We start from the raw sequence: 21099 nt of genomic DNA, 5'->3' as shown, positions 1-21099 counted from the left end.
CAGAAAATATATGTAGACCTCAGTTTATCAACCTGAGCATCACTCACATTTGTGGTAAGAGAATTCTCTGTTGGCTGTGAGGGCGAGGTAGGGACCTGTCCTTTTTGTTGTTTTGCAGCATCCCTAGAAACTGCCCAATGGATAACTTGCATCCTTCCTGCTCCAGTTACAACTAAAATTGTTTCCAAACACTGACAGATCAGTGCTTAAACTTAATTTAGCTTTGTACTTGGCATCTGTGAGATCCTAAAATCTTATGCAAATAGAATTATAAATTCTCTACATAGCATTTATAGGGTAAGGATATAAAGGAAGAAAATAAAGTGAAGTTGGGAATGTAAATGAAACATGAGAGACCCAGCATTTATTAAGTGTCTACTATATATTATGTGCCCATCACTATGCTAAAAATTTATAAAAATCATCTCATTTAATCCTGATTAAAACCTTACCCCAAAACAATAGCAGTCAAATTTGGGGGAGGAAGCAAGTACTTTTTAATGGGTTATTTATCTTTTTTACAATTATACTGGAGGATCATGCAAAGCTGCCTGCATTTGCATGAAATCCTGGGCCATAAGTCTATAAACTTCACAAATTTCATACACACAAATTTGGGAACACAGTGATTCTTCCCACCCTATCCTCCTTCCCATCTGCACTCCCACTCTTCTTCCTCCTCCTTCTCCTATCCCCATTTTTATTTTTTACAGAGATCTATTTTCAGTTAACTCTACACACATAACTCTACACACATAAGTAAAGAATTCAACAAATAGTGTGAAAAAAACCTATTCAACAGTTGAGACAAAGGGTGTTCAAAATCATCAGATCTCAAAGTGTCAGTTTCACTTCTATAGATTGCCTTTTAGGTACTCTATTAATTACCACAAATCAGGGAGAACATATGGTATTTGCCTTTTTGGAACTGGCTTATTTCACTAAGTATAATGGTTTCCAGTTGCATCCATTTGTTGCAAATGACAGGATTTCAATTTTTTAACCTCTGTGTAGTGTTCCATGGTATACATATACCATAATTTCTTTATCCAGTTTTCAGTTGAAAGACCTCTGGGTTTATTCCATATCGTAGCTTCTGTGAATTGAGCTGGCAGCCAAATATTATCAGAAGTTTTTAATGTACTAGGTACTGTAAAGTACTAAAAATTTTACATGTACTTACCATTCAATTATTCAACAACCCCATGTGTTAAATACCACTACTATACCTCACTTTACAATAATGAAGCTGAGTCCAGAAAATGAAACAACTTTCCCAAAGTCATACCTCACTAATTAGGGCTGAATTAGAATTTAAGTCACTTTAGGGCTGAATTAGAATTTAAGTCACTTCACTTCATCATGCTACATATAACAGAGTGAAACTTTTTCCTCTTGAAAAATAAAGGCAATAGAATGGAACTGGAAGACATTATGTTAAGTGAAACAAAACATACAGAAAGATAAACACTGCATGTCCTCTTTTATGGGCTGTTAAAAAAAATAAATTTGAACTTAGAAGAGTCGCAACTAGAGTCTGGGAAGCGTGGGAGAAAGGAAGTTGAAGTTGTATACCAACCATGCACCACAACACAGACAAAAGTAACAGTTTCTACATGCATTTGCATGTGACTACAGGTCACAAACATGTTAAATCCTACAAAATGAACTAGAAAAGAAGAGCTGGTAAAAAGGTGAGGTGATACAGATGCTGACCACCTAATTTGATTCATTTATGCTATATAAATATTTTCAATACCACTCTGCTCCCCATAAAAGGTGTACAAGCATTACATGTTAATCAATTTGTTGTCTTTGAAAAGAGCTCTGAAAACTCCAAGTTCTATAAAATGTTAAATTTGTGTAAACAGGGAGTATGTGCCTTTCCATCAGTCACAAGAGGTACTGAAAGTCAGGGAAAGGTCATGTACAAGAATTATCTCTGAGTGATTCTGTGCAACCTTGAGGAAGGTCAAAGATGTCCATTCAGGAGCAGATTACACCGAATATATCAGCTAGAAACACACTGAAAAAGGAGAACACTGGGCTCAAAGGGAGAATATGCCCTGAAATTTAATTTCTGACACCTTCATAATTAGCACCTTAAATTTGGTCATAAAGAGGCTTACATAAGCCTTGCTGTTTCTGAACATCAAGAAGAAAAGCTGGGACATGGAATCTATTCCTTCCCAATTGGCAAGAAAATGGGCCATGGTGAAGGGTCCAGGTCATATTAAATATACAGGCCGGCGCCGCGGCTCACTAGGCTAATCCTCCGCCTAGCGGCGCCGGCACACCGGGTTCTAGTCCCGGTCGGGGCGCCGGATTCTGTCCCGGTTGCCCCTCTTCCAGGCCAGCCCTCTGCTGTGGCCAGGGAGTGCAGTGGAGGATGGCCCAGGTGCTTGGGCCCTGCACCCCATGGGAGACCAGGAAAAGCACCTGGCTCCTGGCTCCTGCCATCAGATCAGCGCGGTGCGCCGGCCGCAGCGCGCCGGCCGCGGCGGCCATTGGAGGGTGAACCAACGGCAAAGGAAGACCTTTCTCTCTGTCTCTCTCTCTCTCACTGTCCACTCTGCCTGTCAAAAAAAAAAAAAAAAATATACAACTCACCATGGCTCCACCGCATGGTTTAGTCTATTCTGCATGTTGGTTAACCCCAGGTACCAGGACACTTCTGTATCATTAGTGGATATCCTAGGTCTTTTAAGCCTTTTCTCTACTCCATATCAAGCACAAATGCCATAATAGACTTAAGAACTTTGAGCAAATACAGGGAAAGAAAATCTGTCTCCAGAGGAACCATCATCTTGACACTAAAGCCATCAGCAGCAGTAAAGCAGAAATTCTGCTTTTGTTTCTTCTACCAAACAGTCCCACTTACTGAAATCAAGTTGACACTAAAATTGCAAAATAAATAAATTTAAACTAAATTTTGTGAGATTCACTCTTTTAAAAATTATAAGGAGCAGGAAATCTCAAAGGGGAAAAGAAAATGAAGTCCAATTTACATTCTCAACTGCTCTATATATCACTAGTGTTCAAAAAACTCAAAAAATTTGGGCCAGAGTAAGCCAAGGCTATCCGCTGGTGATCTCTTTATTCCTTGGACATGGAGATTCTGTCCTACCCTCTGACACAGAACACAGAGTCTGGAACACTGTATGTGCTTAAATATGTGCATAATGCTTGCTGCTTGTGAACTCTAGATGTTGCATCTGGTCCTAGCATCAAAATGAATGTTCCACAAGGGCAATGTTGCTTTGCGGTGGGCTTTTTGTTTGTTTTTGGTGTTGTTTGTTGAGCTCATAGACATTGCAATGTAGGACGTGCCCATTCCCGAAGAATTCTTTGAAGGACTTTGTGCCCCAGCTCTGTGCTGGTGCAGTCTCTACTAAAAGCTGTGTTAGCCACATTCCTGTTCCATGGCTTCACTCCACCCTCGTTCTCATTTCTCTTCTCCATTTCTCTCTAATTGTCTCTCATGCATTGTTTATGTTTTCTAACACCCATATTTATCATACTGCCTGGCACACTGGCACAGTATTAATTCACATTTAATAGATAGTGACTGTATTTTATTAAACTTCTAACCCTTTCTCAAATAAGATACTTCTCTTTTTAGAAAAAAATAAATGTACAACGCACCCTTCCCTGGAGATGATCCTGAGAAGCTGTTCTTTCCCTTCCTTCCCTCACAAGAAGAAGGAGACTGTCAGTGAGGCTATTCAGCCAAATCCCCCTCACTGCCCCGCCCCCTCCCCACATCTTCACTGTTTAAGGTGAAGTCTTGTCATTCTTTGCTTCAGACATGCCTAGTGAAGCATGTCCGAGTGGAGTGATCCAACAGGTAGTTTTTCAAAACTTCTGTCCATCATGAAAATAAAAATAACTTTCTCAATGAAAAGATCCTCAACATGAGGCTAAGAAAAGAAAACTTTCAGTCACTTTGCAAAGAACTGGAGGAAAGATGCAACTGTTAGTTCTTCATTGTCTGGGTAAGGGAAAGGATCATCAGGAAATGTTGGTAGCACAAGCGTTCTGCGGGGAGAAGAAAGGTCATGCCCATGGGGCCATCTCTCTTCAATACAAAAGAGAAGGTCTGTCCATAAAGCATCCAATGGATTGCATAAAGCAATAAGAGTTATGAACAAAGCTCTGGATTAGGAAGAGAGATGTAAGCCTTTATTTTCCATGGACTGGCTACCTTAGAGGTTTGGTAGCTTTATATATTCATGTAAGGCACAGAAGAAAGAATGGCCAATAACATGATAAAAATGGTAACAGTTTTATCATCACTGTGTATATAAAATTATTACTCATATGTTCCTTTGTGTTTATATCATTCAGAGTCTAAAAGTTAACTCTTTATATGCCAAAACTGCCATAAAAATGACCTACATATACTAGGGTCTTTACCCACTCAATCTACATTATGTTTTTCCAACTAAGAGTAGATCACTTAGAGAAGATTCACTGGAGCTGGCGTTGTAGTGTCGCAGGCGGCAGTTAACCTGTATCACCAGCATCCTATATGGATGCCACTTTGAGTTTCTGCTGTTCCACTTGCTAACCAGATTCTTGCTAATGCGCCTAGGTGGAAGATGGCCCAAGTCCTTGGGCCCCTGAACCCACAAGGGAGACTCAAATGAAGCTCCTCACTCCTGAGTTCTGCCCAGCCCAGCCTTAGCATTGCAGCCATTCAGGGGGTGAACCAGCAGATAGAAGATCTCTCTATATCTCTCCCTATGCGTGTATATAACTCTGCCTTCCAGATAAATAAACATTTTAAAAAGAAAAACATGGTGCTGGCACTGTGGCATAGCAGGTAAAGCTACTGCATACAATGCTGGCATCCCATATGATTTGAGCCAGTTTGAGTCCTGGCTGCTCCATTTCTGATCCGGTTCCCTGCTAATGCACCTGTGAAAACAGCTTGAGTCCTGGCTGCTCCATTTCTGATCCAGCTCCCTGCTAATGCACCTGTGAAAACAGGCTTGAGTCCTGGTTGCTCCATTTCTGATCCAGCTCCCTGCTAATGCATCTGGGAAAGCAATGGAAGATGACCCACGTGCTTGGGCCCCTACACTCACGTGGGAGACCCGGAGGAAGCTGCTGACTCCTGGCTTCAGATCAGCTTAGTTCTAGCCATTGTGGCCATTTGGGGAGTGATCGAAGAACCCTCTCTGTCTCTCTGTCTCTGTCTCTGTCTCTCTCTCTCTCACTTTTCTTTTCAAATAAATAAATAAATCTTTTTTAAAAAGGAATAATCATTTATTGACATACATTCTATTTATTGTAAACCAATCATTTAGAACTATCCTCCAAGACCATACTAAAATAACTTGAACTCCAAATGCATTCCAGCCTCAAGAACATACACAGAGCTATAGTTTGAGCCATAAAAAAAAAACACACACAGAATCCTAGAATCCTAATTTAGAATTTAACATACTGCAAATCATCTAGGGCAAAAAGCTAAAGAACATGAGACAAGAGTAATTGAATGGGCCTGTGCCTGCAAAAACACGTGGTTGGTAGTTTTGTCTTCCTTAGAGGTTTTAGATATTAGTAGGTGGCACTTGATTAAAGACTTTAGAAAAGATCATGTGGACAAATGTGATAGTCCCATAGGAAAACATGATAATGAAAATTTATTGAGGCTTTTAGTTTATTTTCTATTTAATCCTCACAAAAACTCAATCAGAAAGGCTCTGTTAACTCCATTATACAGTGAAATTGGTTCTGAGGGACAATATAACTTGACTACAGTAAGATAGTAACCCAGCAACCAGATCTCCTGAACACAAGTCAGGAGCTTGTTATATGACCTCATACATTAATTATCACAAATGGACTCATCAATAATAAAAGTAGAGGTGGGTTTTTAGCTCAGCAGTTAAGACACCAGTTAAGGTACCCATGTCCCATATATGAATGCCTAGGTTCAACACCTGGCTCCAGCTCTTGACTCTAGTTATCAACTAATGCAGATGCTGTGAGGTAGCAGTAATGGCTCAAGAAATGGAGTACCTGCTACCCATGTGGGAGGCCTGGATTGAATTTCCAACTCTCAAATTTGGTCCCAGCCCAATCCTGGGCATTGAAATCCTTTGGGGAGTGAACTAGCAGATAGAAGCTGATTCTATTTCAGGAAAAAAAATGTAAAAATAATAAAATGAAAAGAGAGAGTGATATATGGTAGAATTTTCAGAGGCAATAAAAAATAATCTAGTGGCAGATGATGAGATCATGAAGAGCTATATTACTAGGGCAATAATCATTTCTTCACTAGCAATCTGCCTGTTGCACCTATGTGTGCTACTGGCCTGAGGACCTAAGTCCAGACATGTGTAGAACATGCCTCAACCTGCCAACAAAAAGTACACATTCAGACCTTGATGGATTGAAACGTCAATCAGCAGCCCCTAGGTTCAGTGCTGTGGCATAGTAGGCTAGGCCTCCACCTGCAGCACCTGCACCCCACATGGATGCAATTCAGTTCCAGGTTGCTCCTCTTCTGATCCAGCTCTCTACTTAAGGCATGGAAAATCAGTGGAAGATGGCCTAAGGGCCTGGGCCCCTGCACCCAAGTGGGAGACCTGGAAGAAACGCCTGGCTTCTGGCTCTGGATCAGCCCAGCTCCAGCCATTGTGGCCATTTGGGGAGTGAACCAGTGATGGAAGATCTTTCTATCTGTCTATCCCTCTCTCTTTCTGAAACTCTCTTTTAATAATAAATAAATAAAATCTTCTTTTTTTAAAAAAAAAAAGGCAATTCCTATATTGTAGCATTGCCAGATGGTGTCAAAGGCAGTCTATAATCCCATTTTATTTGAAAGAATTCTTTTTTTAAAGAATTATTTATTTATTTGAAAGCCAGAGTGAAAGAGAGAGACAGAGAGAGAGAGAGAGAGAGAGAGAGAAAGATCTTCCATCTGTTGGTTCACTCGCCTAAATGGCTGTAAAGTCCAGGGCTGGATGTGGCCCAAAGACAGGGGCCAGGAGCTTCTTCTGGGTCTCCCATATGGGTGCAAGGGCCCAAGCACTTGGGCCATCTTACATTGTTTTCCCAGGAGCATTAGTAGGAAGCTGGATCACAAGTGGAGCATCTGAGACTTGAATTAGTGTTCATATGGGTTTCTGACATTGCAAACAGTAGCTTAACCTGCTATGCTACAATACCAGTCCCTGGAAGAATTCTTACCTAGTGATAGAATTGTTGCCATTTGGCCAACAAACGTTTCTTCAAAGAAAGGTTTTTTAACTCAAGTCAACACACAAGAGCATAAGATAAGGAAAAACTCTATTTTTAATGGAATGCCATTTTATAGAGATCATTACAATAACTCAGTACTATTAAACCCTGAAACTATTAATATAAATGATCTTGGCACAAAAAATAGACAGAGTTCTTATGTACCTATAATCTAAATTGGCCCACATTAAATTCAAACACAAATGATGTCCTTGGGTTTGTTGTTGTTGTTGTTGCTAATGCTTTGCTTCCAAAATCTTTTAAATCTTTTTTTAAACACATGACTTGAGCATGTTTGAAGATGGTGGCAAAGAAGAAGGATCCACATACCACCCTCACCCTTTGGTTCAAAGGCATCTATTGATAGGAAATTTGCTTCAGGCAGTCGTCAGCCAATTTTTGAACTACATCATTAACTTGCTATGAAATCCTGCTCCTTGGAGATACTTTCAGAACCTTAATACCATACTGGCACCTCACCCTGCTCTATGTACATATATTTTTTATTTTTATATTTTATTATTTATACTTTTAAATTTTTTTATTTGACAGATAGTGTTAGACAGTGAGAGAGAGAGAGAGGTCTTCCTTGCGTTGGTTCACCCCCCAAATGGCCGCTACGGCCGGCGCACTGCACTGATCCAAAGACAGGAGCCAGGTGCTTCCTCCTGGTCTCCCATGCAGGTGCAGGGCCCAAGCACTTGGGCCATCCTCCTCTGCCCTCCCAGGCCACAGCAGAGAGCTGGACTGGAAGAGGAGCAGCCAGGGCTAGAACCCAGTGCCCATATGGGATGCCGGCGCCACAGGCAGAGGATTAACCAAGTGAGCCATGGTGCCAGCCCCAAAAAAAGGCTATGCACATGTATGAATGTTTTCACTTCATTCATACCTGCTTACATTTAAAGGTATCAACTAGATACTGCTAAAAAGAATATCACTTTACACATGGTTTATAGTACTGTCAGCATGCCCAGCCTCCATGCTTAAGTAATCAAAAAACCTTCCTGCTGTTTATAGTAAAATAATCTAATGATTGCAGCTCAGCAGACAAAACAAGGTGCATGGGTGCCCATTAATAAAATCAGGGAAAAGAGTAAGGCTAGTTTTCATTAGTAAAAACTCTATTTTTTTATACTTTCATCTTGGGAAATCTATAGGTCTAAATTTTCTATAATTCCAGGATCCTATCCCCAAAACTTCTATCAATGTTCCTGAAAGTCACCCACAGCCTACCTCCTTTGTGTCTCAGCTTACAGTCGTGTCAGTTGTGCACCTCACAAACTCTAGGAGTAGCAGCCACATTGTAAAAGTCATAGATGTATTTATAATCACAATTTACAAATTGGTAAGTGGCAATAAAATGTGAGGGTTTTGTTCATAAAATAGGTTTGTTATGTTAATTTTCCAAATTAAATAGTGTTTTGAAGAGAAGGCATAGCTTTCTAATTCATACTAAAGCAGTATATAGATTATCAGTGATCTTGTCAGAAGCAAACTTAATTCACATTAATCAGTTACATTGATCATTAGATTACAGAGAGAACCAGGAGTCTTTGTTTTCCCTATCAAGAAATAGTTACCATAGAGAGGGGAAAGAGTTAAACAACTACTGTCACATCCCCAGAAAAGTGACTTTTATATGTATAAAGGCAGAGTTGGAAAGAGAGAGAAACAGAATGAGAGAGAGAAAGTTAGTTTCCGTCCTCCAATTCACTCCCCAAATTGCTACAACAGCCAGGGCTGGGCCAAGCTGAAATCAGGAGCCTGGAACGCCACCCTGGTCTTCCATGTGATTTGCATCAGGGTTTCCCATGTGGGTGGATAGTACTTCGGCCATCACCTGCTGCTTTCTCAGACATACTACAGGGAACTGAATCAGAAGTGGAGCAGCTGTACTGGCACACATTGGAGATGCTGGTGTTACAGGTAGTGGCTTAACCCACATGCCACAACATCATACCCAGAAACTTTTGATATTATATGGACAAAAGATGGAAAGGTTGATATTCTGATATAGCAAGAAGCTGGAATCAGGAGTATGTTAAATTGGGGAAAATTAAAACCTACCACACTTAGCTATGGAAAAAACAAGCCATTGGGAATCTCTTTAATTCTTATGTATAAAATGGGGAACAATTACATCAAGTCAATGAACATACTCATCATATGAGTATAATCAATAATTAAATAATATATCAAGGGCTGGCGCTGTAGCATAGCAGGTAAAGCTACGACCTACAGTGCCAGCATCCCATATGGACCCTGGTTCAAGTCCTGGCTACTCCACTTCCAATTCAGCTCTCTGCTATGGCCTGGGAAAGCAGTAGAACATGGCCCAATTACTTAGGCCTCTGCACCCAGGTGGGAGACCTGGAAGAAGCTCCTGACTCCTGGCTTCAGATTGGTGCAGCTCAAGCTGCTGCGGCCAATTAGGGAATGAACCAGCAGATGGAAGACTTCTCTCTGTGTGTAACTCTTTCAAATAAATAAATAAATTTTAAAAAATAAATAAATAAATAAAATGTTGATGAGTTATCAAGGAACATCTTCACCACATTAAAACATTGTTTTAATCAATTTATGATTTCTTAGAGTTTCTAGAATGCACTTTGAATGTAGAAAGAATAACCACTATGGTTAGTTCACAGATCTCTCTCTCTCTCTCTCTCTCTCTCACACACACACACACACACACACACACACACCCCATCTTTCCATAACAGTTTATCTTATTCTCCACAGTGCTCCTATATACCTAAATGTGAGAAAAACTTTGAAGAATCCATGTCCCTGGTGAATGTCGTCATGGAAAACTTCAGGAAGTACCAACATTTCTCTTGTTATTCTGACCCAGAAGGAAACCAGAAAAGCGTCATCCTAACCAAACTCTACAGTTCCAACGTGCTGTTCCACTCACTCTTTTGGCCTACATGTATGATGGCTGGGGGTGTGGCAATCGTGGCCCTGGTGAAACTCACACAGTACCTCTCCCTGCTTTGTGAGAGGATCCAACGGATTAATAGATAAAAGCAAACATGGATGAAATAATTTTTGTTAAAGCTCAAATACTGTTTTCTTTCATCTTCACCAAAGAACCTTAAGTTTGTAATGTGCAGTCTGTTATGATTTCTTTAATATATTCTTCTATGTAGAGCAATAACGCAAAAGCTGTTCTATATGCAAACATGATGTCTTTATTCAGGAGAAGAAATAACTGTTTTGTGTTGGTTGGTTGTTCTCATAATCTTGTTTCAGTGCTGGACCTAGTATTTCCTTCTCTTGTTCCACCAAAACAGGCTCAGTTACTCATTTGCCAAGCTTTGTGGAAGAGTGTAGATGATATTGATGGGATAAGGTTGGTATTCTCAGTTGTAAGATTTCTTGAAGACAATATTTCATCATCTCTTGTTTACTAAAGCTATAGCCAAAAATCTTTTTCTTTTCTTATTCTAAATGGAGCCCCATAGCAAATGAGAATCAAAATTTCCCAATTAAAAGGTGTTAAATATTTTCCTTGTATTTTTACCATATCGCTGGAAAGAAGAGGGGAAACCTAGCCAGCTACTTTTCTTTCATTACTTTTTATTCATAACTTTAAACTTTTTAACTGATTTCAAAAAGTAATGTTTTCATTAACCAATTCTATAATATCTTCTTGTGATTTAAATAGGAAATTAACAGAGCCCTTTTCCATTTAAGACCCTGCTACTGTGTGAAGAAATGATATTTAAAAGGAGTTTCATAGCCTAAGAGCTGACTGAATGCTAGTAGGTGCTCCATTTCAATCCAAAAATGTCTGTTGCTGAGATTCTTGTGTGAAAAACCCCAATTTCATTTCAACTGAGTTGTTAGATTGTAAAGTTAAAATGTTACTTTCTGATAAAAATGGATGGACTTGTTTCAATGGGTAAATCTATTGTGGCAAATTAACATGTTGGAATATTGTTCTTTGGGAACTTATTATTGAAATAATGAATGTGTAGTCTCTCCTTCTGACCAAGTGTTCGCTTGTGGGATTTTAAAACTATGTACACAGTATATTTGTCTCCTATACATGTTTTATTTTTCTATTTACAATTCTTTTTGTTTTTTGGTTGTTATATTTTATACACAGAATATACCTTTTTCCTAACACACATTTGAATTGAATAACAGATTTAAAGGAAGCCTTTGTTCACATTGCTATTTATATTGTGTTGGGGGGGCGGGGAATGAGGGGTTGGTTTTAAATAAAAACATTCCATCTTTTATTTAATATCAACATCAAAAGGAGAAGACAAACATCTATCTTTCTCATTTATATTTAAGTACCTTTTTGTAATGTAGTATATTACATTATTATCTTTCTCATCTATATTTAAGTACCTTTTGTAATATAGTTTTTTAGGTATTGCAAAATTTTACAAATCACTTTGTGAAGTGAATGGTAAAACTAATATGATGAAGTGGAAGTTATTCTGCAATATTGTAATTTATAGTTTGACTTTTCATAAGCAAATAAATCCCTAGGGTGTGATCAGGTCTCAAATGTGTAAGTTAACATTTTTTAAGTCCATTAATCACAAGATTTGAATAATTCTTGCATTCTGGGCTGATAGGCCTATAGCAGTCCAAAAACCTGTAATCTGCTAGCCCTAAAGTATTTTAAGAGATTATAAGAAGTTCCCTTTTTAACACACAAAAACATACACATAACATTACAAAATGAAAAATATGGGAAAACTCTTTACTCTTCTTCTCCCTTTAAAACATAATTCTGAAGATAGTAATCTTTGGGATAATGCAGCCAACAATCCATAACCTTTAATATCCCATGGGCTTCCCTTCAAGTGATCCAATGTGGGCTCATCCTGCAAGGTCCACACTGTCAGGATGGTAGGGCGACAGTGTTCTTTGACAATAAACACCAGAGACAGTTTTGGTGAACATGTCCATTTATTAGCAGTTAGACACAAGCTTTTATAGGGCAGGCAAAGGGGAGTAGCTAGCTCAGGGTAGCAACACTAATTCTAAAGGATAAAGCTGATACTGATGCCGCTGTGCTTCTCCAATCAGCTTGAAGGTCATGTAGCCCACATGGACTTCCAGGTGGTCTTATGAGTCTGGGCCACATCTAGCTAACAGTTACAAGGCCCCTCAACAGGAAACAGGGGTGGGAGAAATGTGTCTGGGGCCCTTGCTGCCTGCCAGCAGTCAGATCATATGTGGGTCTCAGTGTGCTGAGTCCTCAACAAGGGTTTTTCCCAGGGAGCATGGTGTGCCATGCTCTCTTGACCTCCTGCATAGGCTAGTAGGCAGGTACACTTCCAGCCAGGTACAGGATCACCCACAACTCAAGGGTGAAATAAATGTGAATGAAATTATTAGATAGGTTTTCCTCCCTCTGAATTTTTATTCAAAAATAAAATTGGGGGAAAATTGATATTTTAGTTAAGAATGTAGAAATCTGAAGGACACACACTCACACACACACATAAAAGATATTAACTAGTGCCTTCTTGAATTCCAACACAGCAACAGTCACTTAAATAATTTAGTTATGTACACAACTAAATGCTCATTATTATAGGAGAAACACCCGGAATCACAACAATATTTTAAATACTTTACATGTTAATCTTTATAACAACCCTATTGAAGGGGGCACTATTATCTCATTTTGGGGCTGAAAATGTTGAAGCTCAGAAATGTTAAATAAATTCTGCAGGATTAAAAACTGATATTATGATAGTGGGGAGCTGAGAAAATGCTTATCTTTCTAATATGGCAACCATTTCCAGAGCTGTGGGGTCTTTCTGCTAACATTGGGTTAGCTGAGGTTTGAAAGAGTTTAAAGAAGAAAGAATATTGAATTGGAAGTCAAAAGAGCTTTGTTTAAGCTCTGGTAACTAGGTAATTTTTTGCTTCTCAATTAGTCTCTCGACTTCTTTATGAAATTAGGAGGTGCGGCCAGCTGACCACTAAGGTTCTCTTTAACACTAACGGTGTATCTTAGGCATGTGAAAGGAGTAGTAAACATTACTCTCCAACATTCAGAGCACAGGTCTGATTCTCAAACAGATTCTGTGTATATTAATCCACAGATTAAAAAGCAGCCTCCCTGCTGACATTCCCAATAACCTACTTGCCTCTTTAGGTCCAAAACTTTATTTATGTCTGCCAGAAGCAGAGCTCTGAGACTTCACATTATTCAACACAAATGGTTTCCTCAAATAATATGAATGCCTATGCTTCCAAATCATTTTCATTATCCAATTGGCACATGCCATCTAAAACTTTATTGATTTCAGATTCCCTGAGTTGCAATTGTATTAAAACCAGAAATGATAAATGTACCAATGACTTCTTGCAAATAGCTATAATAAAAAGAAATGATTCTATAGAAAGCTACTGGCAAAACACTGACTGATGGTAATAATGGTGTGTGCAATCATAAAATACTTCTTATGTAGACCACATGACATTTAGCATTCTAGCATGCCACCCTTTTCCCATTGACATCAATGACCAAAACAAAAAAAACTAATTCATTGCATTTATAAAACAAATATTATATATTATTTTCAGTATGTCAAGCAAAAAATACGTAACTACATTCCTTTGAGTAAAACATCCTGACACTGTAATCATGCTATTAAATTACCAGAGAGGCCTATGCAATAGAAAAATAATATGAATAATTAACTGAAGTAAGTTAAAACAGTTTAAAGGAATTATTTGTTACAACACAGCACAGATTAACTTCTCCTCTCCTTCACCAAAATACTAACGTGAACAATGTCCAAGCAACTGAGGTAGTTCTCATTGTCCTGACAGGGAAGAGGTTAGACATTATTCCTTATCTTTTCAATATCTGCTTTCTTCCCTCTCCCCAGGTAAAATATTTCAGTAAGAATAATCTCATGGGGCCGGCGCCACGGCTCACTAGGCTAATCCTCCGCCTGTGGCACCGGCACCCCGGGTCTAGTCCTGGTTGGGGCGCCGGATTCTGTCCTGGTTGCTCCTCTTCAAGTCCAGCTCTCTGCTGTGGTCTGCAAGTGCAGTGGAGGATGGCCCAGGTCCTTGGGCCCTGCACCCGTATGGGAGACCAGGAGGAAGCATCTGGCTCCTGGCTTCAGATCGGCGCAGCACGTTGGCCACAAAGAGCTGGCAGTAGCGGCCACTTGGGGGTGAACCAACAGAAAAAGGAAGACCTTTCTCTCTGTGTCTCTCTTTCTCACCATCTAACTCTGCCTGTAAAAAAAAAATAAATAACCTCATGGTTCTACAATAACCACTCCAACATATGTACCACATGGGAAATTTGAAGGAATAAAAGCTTCAGGATTCTCCTGAAAAATTTATCAGCATAACATGTATAGCAGACATTGACAGGAAATGTACATGTTGAGTCTGTTTCATCCTTCCATATTTTCAGCAACTGTAAAAGATAATACAAAGTATGCAAAGCATACAACACTGCCTTATCTTATTGAGTCTATAATGTACTGGCAAGGTGTTGAGAAAACACTGTGTGTTGGGGCGTGTGTGTGTGTGTGTGTGTGCAAAATGCAATTATTAATAAGTGTAGAAATCTAGTGTAAATACTAGTAGTATCTAGTCCTTGGCGCTAGAATAGCTCTAAAATATCACTTTGTCCAAAACTCACACCAATGCATGAATCCTTTCTACAATATCCTCAGAAGGGATCATCTAGTGATAGGGATGGTTACTAACTGAATCCCGCCAGTGATGAAATATGTCATCACTTAGTGTTAGAAAGGTTACCTGCCAACAAGTTGAAGTTTGCCATCCCATGATATCTACTCTTCAATTATGCACAAAATAAAACCAATTATCTTGTCGCTCTCTTATTTTATTAGTGTTATTTTATTGAGAAAAATGAAGGAGGAGTTGAGGAAACAGAAACTTCCTTTTGCTTAAAATACAAGATCATGAAAACAACCCACTCAGCCGAACTTAAAGCATAAAGGGAAATTTGTGAGGGTAGCATAAATGACATCAATTTTACCAGTTAAGAATGGATCCATTAGAATCTAAATGTTCGTGGATGAATTAAATTGATGAGCTAGCTAAATATTTTTGCTGCCATGTGACTTTTAATCCTTCTGAAACGTGGTGATGTGGCCTTCTGAAAGGTAACAATGTCTGAAATTCCACACCAGGCTCTTATTCAAGTTTCTGGCAACCATACTAGGATTACCTAAGAGCATAAATGCATTCCTAACAAAATGTTGCTACAATTGCCATGGGTTTTTCTTGGCTAAGCTACTATTCTCCAGTGTATTGCTAACAAATTGGAAGAAATGTCAGCCTGTGAATTCTAGTTGTAACTTCATGAGTGTTTAAGTAGGAAGAGAAATAGAGTCATCTAATTAGAGTTTCCAGAAGCATTGTTTAACCAGATCCTATAAAACAAATTCAATGCTTGAGACCTTGCAAATTATGACTTTTTACCAACACCATTTATCAGGGTCATGGAGAAAGCGTCAAGATCCTCTACACAATTTCACCAATTGTTGGCAATAAAAGTCCCAAGTTACTATCATCATGTCTCTCTCCTCTCTCTCTCTCCGCCTCCCCAAATCCATCCCCCTCCCCATGTAAACCATACCTCTTCTTTCTTCTCTTGGTTGCTTCTTAATCTCCATATACCAACAAAGATAATCCTGAGCAACTACATGTCATAAGACCCTTTATCTATAACCACAGGAGAAAAACATATCATTCCTATCAGTGATTTAAAAAGCCACTTCTCTTTGTATCATATGTCCACTACTGAGCCGACTAGTATAGCCCAGGGGATAGTAAACCCCCACGGGCCAGACCACAGAGCATTATATTCCCACATTATATATGGCATTATAGGCTCACATCTGTAATGATGAAGGTAGGTCGTGCAATTGGCAGCGCCACCACCAGAAGAATAATTCCTCTTAGAGAAATTTATATATATATATATATATATATATATATGTATATTAAAGAACAGTAGAATGGGTGCTGGCCAAGTGAAAATAGCTGCTGTCCACTACAGGCAACTGGGACAATATCACACCCAATTCTTGCAGCACAGATTTTGGTCAAACAGAAAACAGCACCATTTGAATGGGAGGAAAAACAAGGCTACCAAGAAAGTAAAAGATTAAAGGGAACAACTACTCAGAATTCACTTTGCACATTTTTTGTGATGCTCTCAATTATCTCACATAATTTAAAAGGGAAAAATCGTTTCTGATTTTCACTACTTGAGAGCTTCAGTAACATTTTGATTTTTGTTTGTTTTTTTTAAACTTTTATTTAGTAAATATAATTTTCCAGAGTACAGGCTATGGATTACAATGGCTTTTTCTCCCCCATAACTTCCCTCCCACCCGCACCCCTCCCATCTCCCGCTCCCTCTCCCATTCCATTCACATCAAGATTCATTTTCAATTATCTTTATATACAGAAGATCAATTTAGATACATTAAGTAAAGATTTCATCAGTTTGCACCCATACAGAACATAAAGTGTACAATACTGTTTCAGTACTAGTTATGCTGTTAATTCACATCGGACAACACACTAAGGACAGATCCCACATAAGGAGTAAGTACACAGTGACTCCTGCTGTTGACTTAACAATTTGACACTCTTATTTATGGCGTCAGAAATCTCCCTAGGCTCTTATCATGAGTTTCCAAGGCTATGGAAGCCTCTTGAGTTCGCTGACTTCGATCTTATTTAGAGAAGGTCATAGTCAAAGTGGAAGTTCTCTCTTTGATTTTTGTAGGAGACAAGAGTTTAAATTACAGGAAAATGTCTGGGCAACTTTTTCCAGAACAGGATGAAAGGGTTAATAGGAAACAGAAATTAACTGAAAAGATGGAAGGAGGGTGATAATATACATGGAAAGTAGATAGGAAATTATAAAAATTTGAACAAATATTCTCTTAATCAGATGCTGAATAATTTCTCCACATTTTTCTTAAGGGCCTGATCTTTTGGGGCTGAGAAATATCTATTTGGCCTAGCATAAATTCAGTTGTCCTATTCATTGCTTATTTTTGGAGTAAATTAATTTAAGGAATGTGTAAAGAAATGGAAAAATGAGTTCTCCCTCTTCCTTAGGATTTTCCACATCATAACATTTAAGAGAATGATTCCTCCTTAGACAATCCAGAGATGTTTCTTCTCAGACATAAATCAACAGGCTGCATTACTCTCCTCTGTAGCCTCACCTGTCATCTGCACCACCATTGTTACTTCACCCCCTATACTTGTGTGGGACATCCTCAACTAAGCTCTGTCCAAACTCATCAGCCTCCTCTAGGCAAAGAGTCATCAAATTTCAGCCCTTTTAATTTGCTGCATTAAAATTCCAGCAATTTCCACCAGGCAGCTGTAAACCCTGACACTTTACTGCTTCTCATGGTGAGCAAACACAACAGGCCCTCCCTGTGCCATCCTGGAGCATGACAGAAGTATCATTTTGGAGCAATTAACAGTGTCTATCTCTAACTAAAAGCATTCAGCTGCTGTCTAACATCTAGCAATATTGAGAAGAAAGCATGGAGTTCATACTGGGGGTTCATAATATATGTAAAATATATCCCTTCCTTTCCAACAGTTGTGACAGATGCAGAATTTGGTGCCAATACTACCCTTAAGTTCACATCCAAAAAGTCATACTCAGTTGGGAGATTTCAGCTTTCTTAGAAAAATAAAACAATCTAAATACTGCTCAGGCAACTGCCAACAGAAATCCCAGGAGCCAGGTCCAGCTTAGCTGGGTGAGGCCACTTGTAGCAGATTGCTTTTGTGCAAACAAAGAGATTTCCCCTTTTCTAATTCTCAGTTTATTTGAAAATGTCACACTATCTGCCGAATAAATAATCCTTTGAATACTAACAATCCTGGCAAACATCCAAGACTATTTAGAAGATTCCCTCCGTATGTCTGAGAATCCACATGTCCAAATCATCTGACAGTGCAATTCAGCAACTGTTTACTCTTTTATGAAGGGAATATTTTAATAGTTGAGTGGCCTCAGAAACTGCCAGAATTTACCACTAAACTCAATTTAGAACAACCTCACGGAGACTCAGAACAGATGAGGTCTTTGGAATACCAGGAAAACTCAGCAACTTACTTTACTTCTTAGATCAGTGTAGTCCCAGATCCAGGAACAACAGCTCCTGCAGAATTAAAAGCCATCTCTGGGTGGTCCTGTTCCCATTTCCACTTCTGTTTTGTGAAAAGCAGTAAGTCAAGCTCAGCCCAAACCTTACACTTGCTGACGTCAAGGCAGGCCAAAAGGAGATTTTCACTCAACAAGGACAAGCAGGTCAGCCTTTACAAATCAAACTTGTACTCCTAGACAGTTAATAGCATTTTGCTGCCACAGATGACTTGGATCATGGAGTACACTGTTCCTTCTAGGGTCTTTCCCACTGTCATCCCCACAGCTGTTATCCTCAGCGATTCCAATCAAAGTTCATCCCAAATGTTCCAAATTCTTTCATACCTTTGGATTTTTGTTTTTAATTCACGATCTCTTCTTGCTCAGATTCCCATCTCTGATCTTCCTTCTCTCCACCTGGCTATCTCATACTCATCCTTTAAGGTTAAGCTGGAACCTTGTTAGCACCAGAAGGATTCTGACCTCCTTAGGCCTGGGCTACTTCCCATTTGCTATGCTTCAACACCATCGCATTGCACATCTCTATAAAAGTACTTATCAAACCACATTATAGTTTTGATTTATTTCTCCGGAACATCTACAAGATTTTGAGAGCATGTACTTATATTATTCACCTTTATTTTAATGTCTGTGCTTCCATTGCCACCCACTAGTCCCATATAATTCCTGGCACACAAGAAAAGCTCAAGAAATGTTACTTAAATGAATGCACAGCTGACTGAATCACTAACTTTTAAAAATAGGGCATTTTAGCAGACTTATCTCCATTATAAACTGAAGATCTTCCCAAAAGACCAGATACCTGAAAAGCCACCATTAGAGATCTATGCCTTTCACTGCAGACTCTTCCAGTAATAAAATTGCAGATGGCCCAGGAAAATGTTGACTTTCTCAGTCTATAGTTCTTCAGCACACTAGTGTGCCCTAGAACCATCTACCATCTGTCACCCCAGAAACCTAAGAGTTGGGCCACAAGGAACCATAAGAGGTAAGTTCTTGTGGGAAACAGCTGGACTATTAAACTTCTAGAACAATGCCCAGGAAGGGTAAGAAAGTCTAAAGGAGTGATTGATCCCACAGGTCTTGGAATCATTCAGAACTGAACTTGACTCCTGGTGCTGCCACTCGCTAGCCTTGGCATTTGGGGAAATACACCTAACTTGTGCACCCATTTCTTCCTTTGAAAATGGGAAAGGTAATAATCATAAGATTCAACAAATATAAAGTGCTTAACAAAATGTATAGCATGTAATAAACTCTGGTGAAACAAAAGCAATTATTATGTCAAAGATCTCTATGATGAAAATTACAAAATATCAAAGAAATATAAGAGGATCCCAAAAAATGGAAAAATCTTCCATGCTCATGGATTGGAAGAATCAATATCATCAAAATGTCCATTCTCCCAAAAGCAATTTATAGATTCAATGTGATACCAATCAAAATACTAAAGACATTCTTCTCAGATCTGGAATAGAATAGAAACCATGGAAATCAATCCAAAAATCTACAACCAACTTATATTCAACAAAGGAGCTAAAACCAACTCCTGGAACAGGGACAGTCTCTTCAACAAATGGTGCTGGGAAAACTGGATGTCCACATATAGAAGTATGAAGCAAGACCCCTACCTTACACCCTACACAAAAATCCACTCAACATGGATTAAGATCTAATTCTATACATCAACACCATCAGATTAATGGAGAGCATTGGGGAAACCCTGCAAGACATTGGTACAGGCAAAGAATTCCTGGAAAAGACCCCAGAGGCACAGGGAGTCAAAGCCAAAATGAACAAATGGGACTACCTCAAATTGAGAAGCTTCTGCACAGCAAAAGAAACAGTCAGGAAAGTAGAGAGGCAACTAACAGAATGGGAGAAATTATTTGAAAAGTACATATCTGATAAAGGATTAGTAACCAGAATCTACAAAGAGATCAAGAAACTCCACAGTAACAGAACAAACAACCCAGTTAAGAGATGGGCCAAGGACTTAGACATTTTTCAAAAGAGGAAATCCAAATGGCCAACAGACACATGAAAAAATGTTCAGGATCTCTAACCATCAGGGAAATGCAAATCAAAACCACAATGAGGTTTCACCTCACCCCAGTTACAGTGGCCCTCATACAGAAATCAACAAACAACAAATGCTGGAAAGGATGTGGGGAAAAGGGCACCCTAACCCACTGTCGGTGGGAATGTAAACTGGTAAAGCCACTGTGGACAACAGTATGGAGATACCTCAAAAATCTGAATATAGACTTACCATATGATCCAGCCATCCCAGTCCTGGGAATTTACCCAAGAGAAATAAAATCAAAAAACAAAAGAATTATCTGCACCTCCATGTTTATTGCAGCTCAATTCATAATAGTTAAGACATGAAAGCAACATAAATGCCCATCAATCAAAGACTGAATAAGGAAATCATGGTATTTATACACTAAGGAATACTACATGGCAGTAAAAAAAAAAAAAGATGAAATTGGTCATTTGCAACAAAATCAAGCAAGCTGGAAAACTTCATATTTAGTGAAATAACCCAGTCCCAAAGAGACAAATACCATATATTCTCCCTGATTTGGGAGAATTAATAGAGTGCCTAAAATGAAAGCTATATAGAAGTGAAATTGTCACTTTTAGAATCAATGACT

General features: G+C 39.0%; 1 protein-coding gene across 3 annotated transcripts in view; it reads left to right on the top strand.

Annotated features, from left to right (window-relative positions):
• Positions 1 to 11782, top strand: part of KCNMB2 (potassium calcium-activated channel subfamily M regulatory beta subunit 2) — a 412195-nt gene extending 400413 nt beyond the window's left edge. For all 3 annotated transcript variants that reach the window (XM_089332143.1, XM_089332145.1, XM_008266532.5), the window contains one exon: positions 9997 to 11782. In XM_089332143.1, the coding sequence (XP_089188269.1) occupies positions 9997 to 10281 (285 nt within the window). In that variant the 3' untranslated portion in view covers positions 10282 to 11782. The remainder of the gene's footprint in view (positions 1 to 9996) is intronic.
• The last annotated feature ends 9317 nt before the right edge of the window (positions 11783 to 21099 follow it).

The sequence above is a fragment of the Oryctolagus cuniculus genome, chromosome 4 (assembly GCF_051225735.1).
Source record: "Oryctolagus cuniculus isolate XC-2025 breed Fujian yellow rabbit chromosome 4, ASM5122573v1, whole genome shotgun sequence".
Classification (NCBI taxonomy): Eukaryota; Metazoa; Chordata; class Mammalia; order Lagomorpha; family Leporidae; genus Oryctolagus; species Oryctolagus cuniculus.
This window is presented reverse-complemented; position numbering and strand designations above follow the sequence as displayed.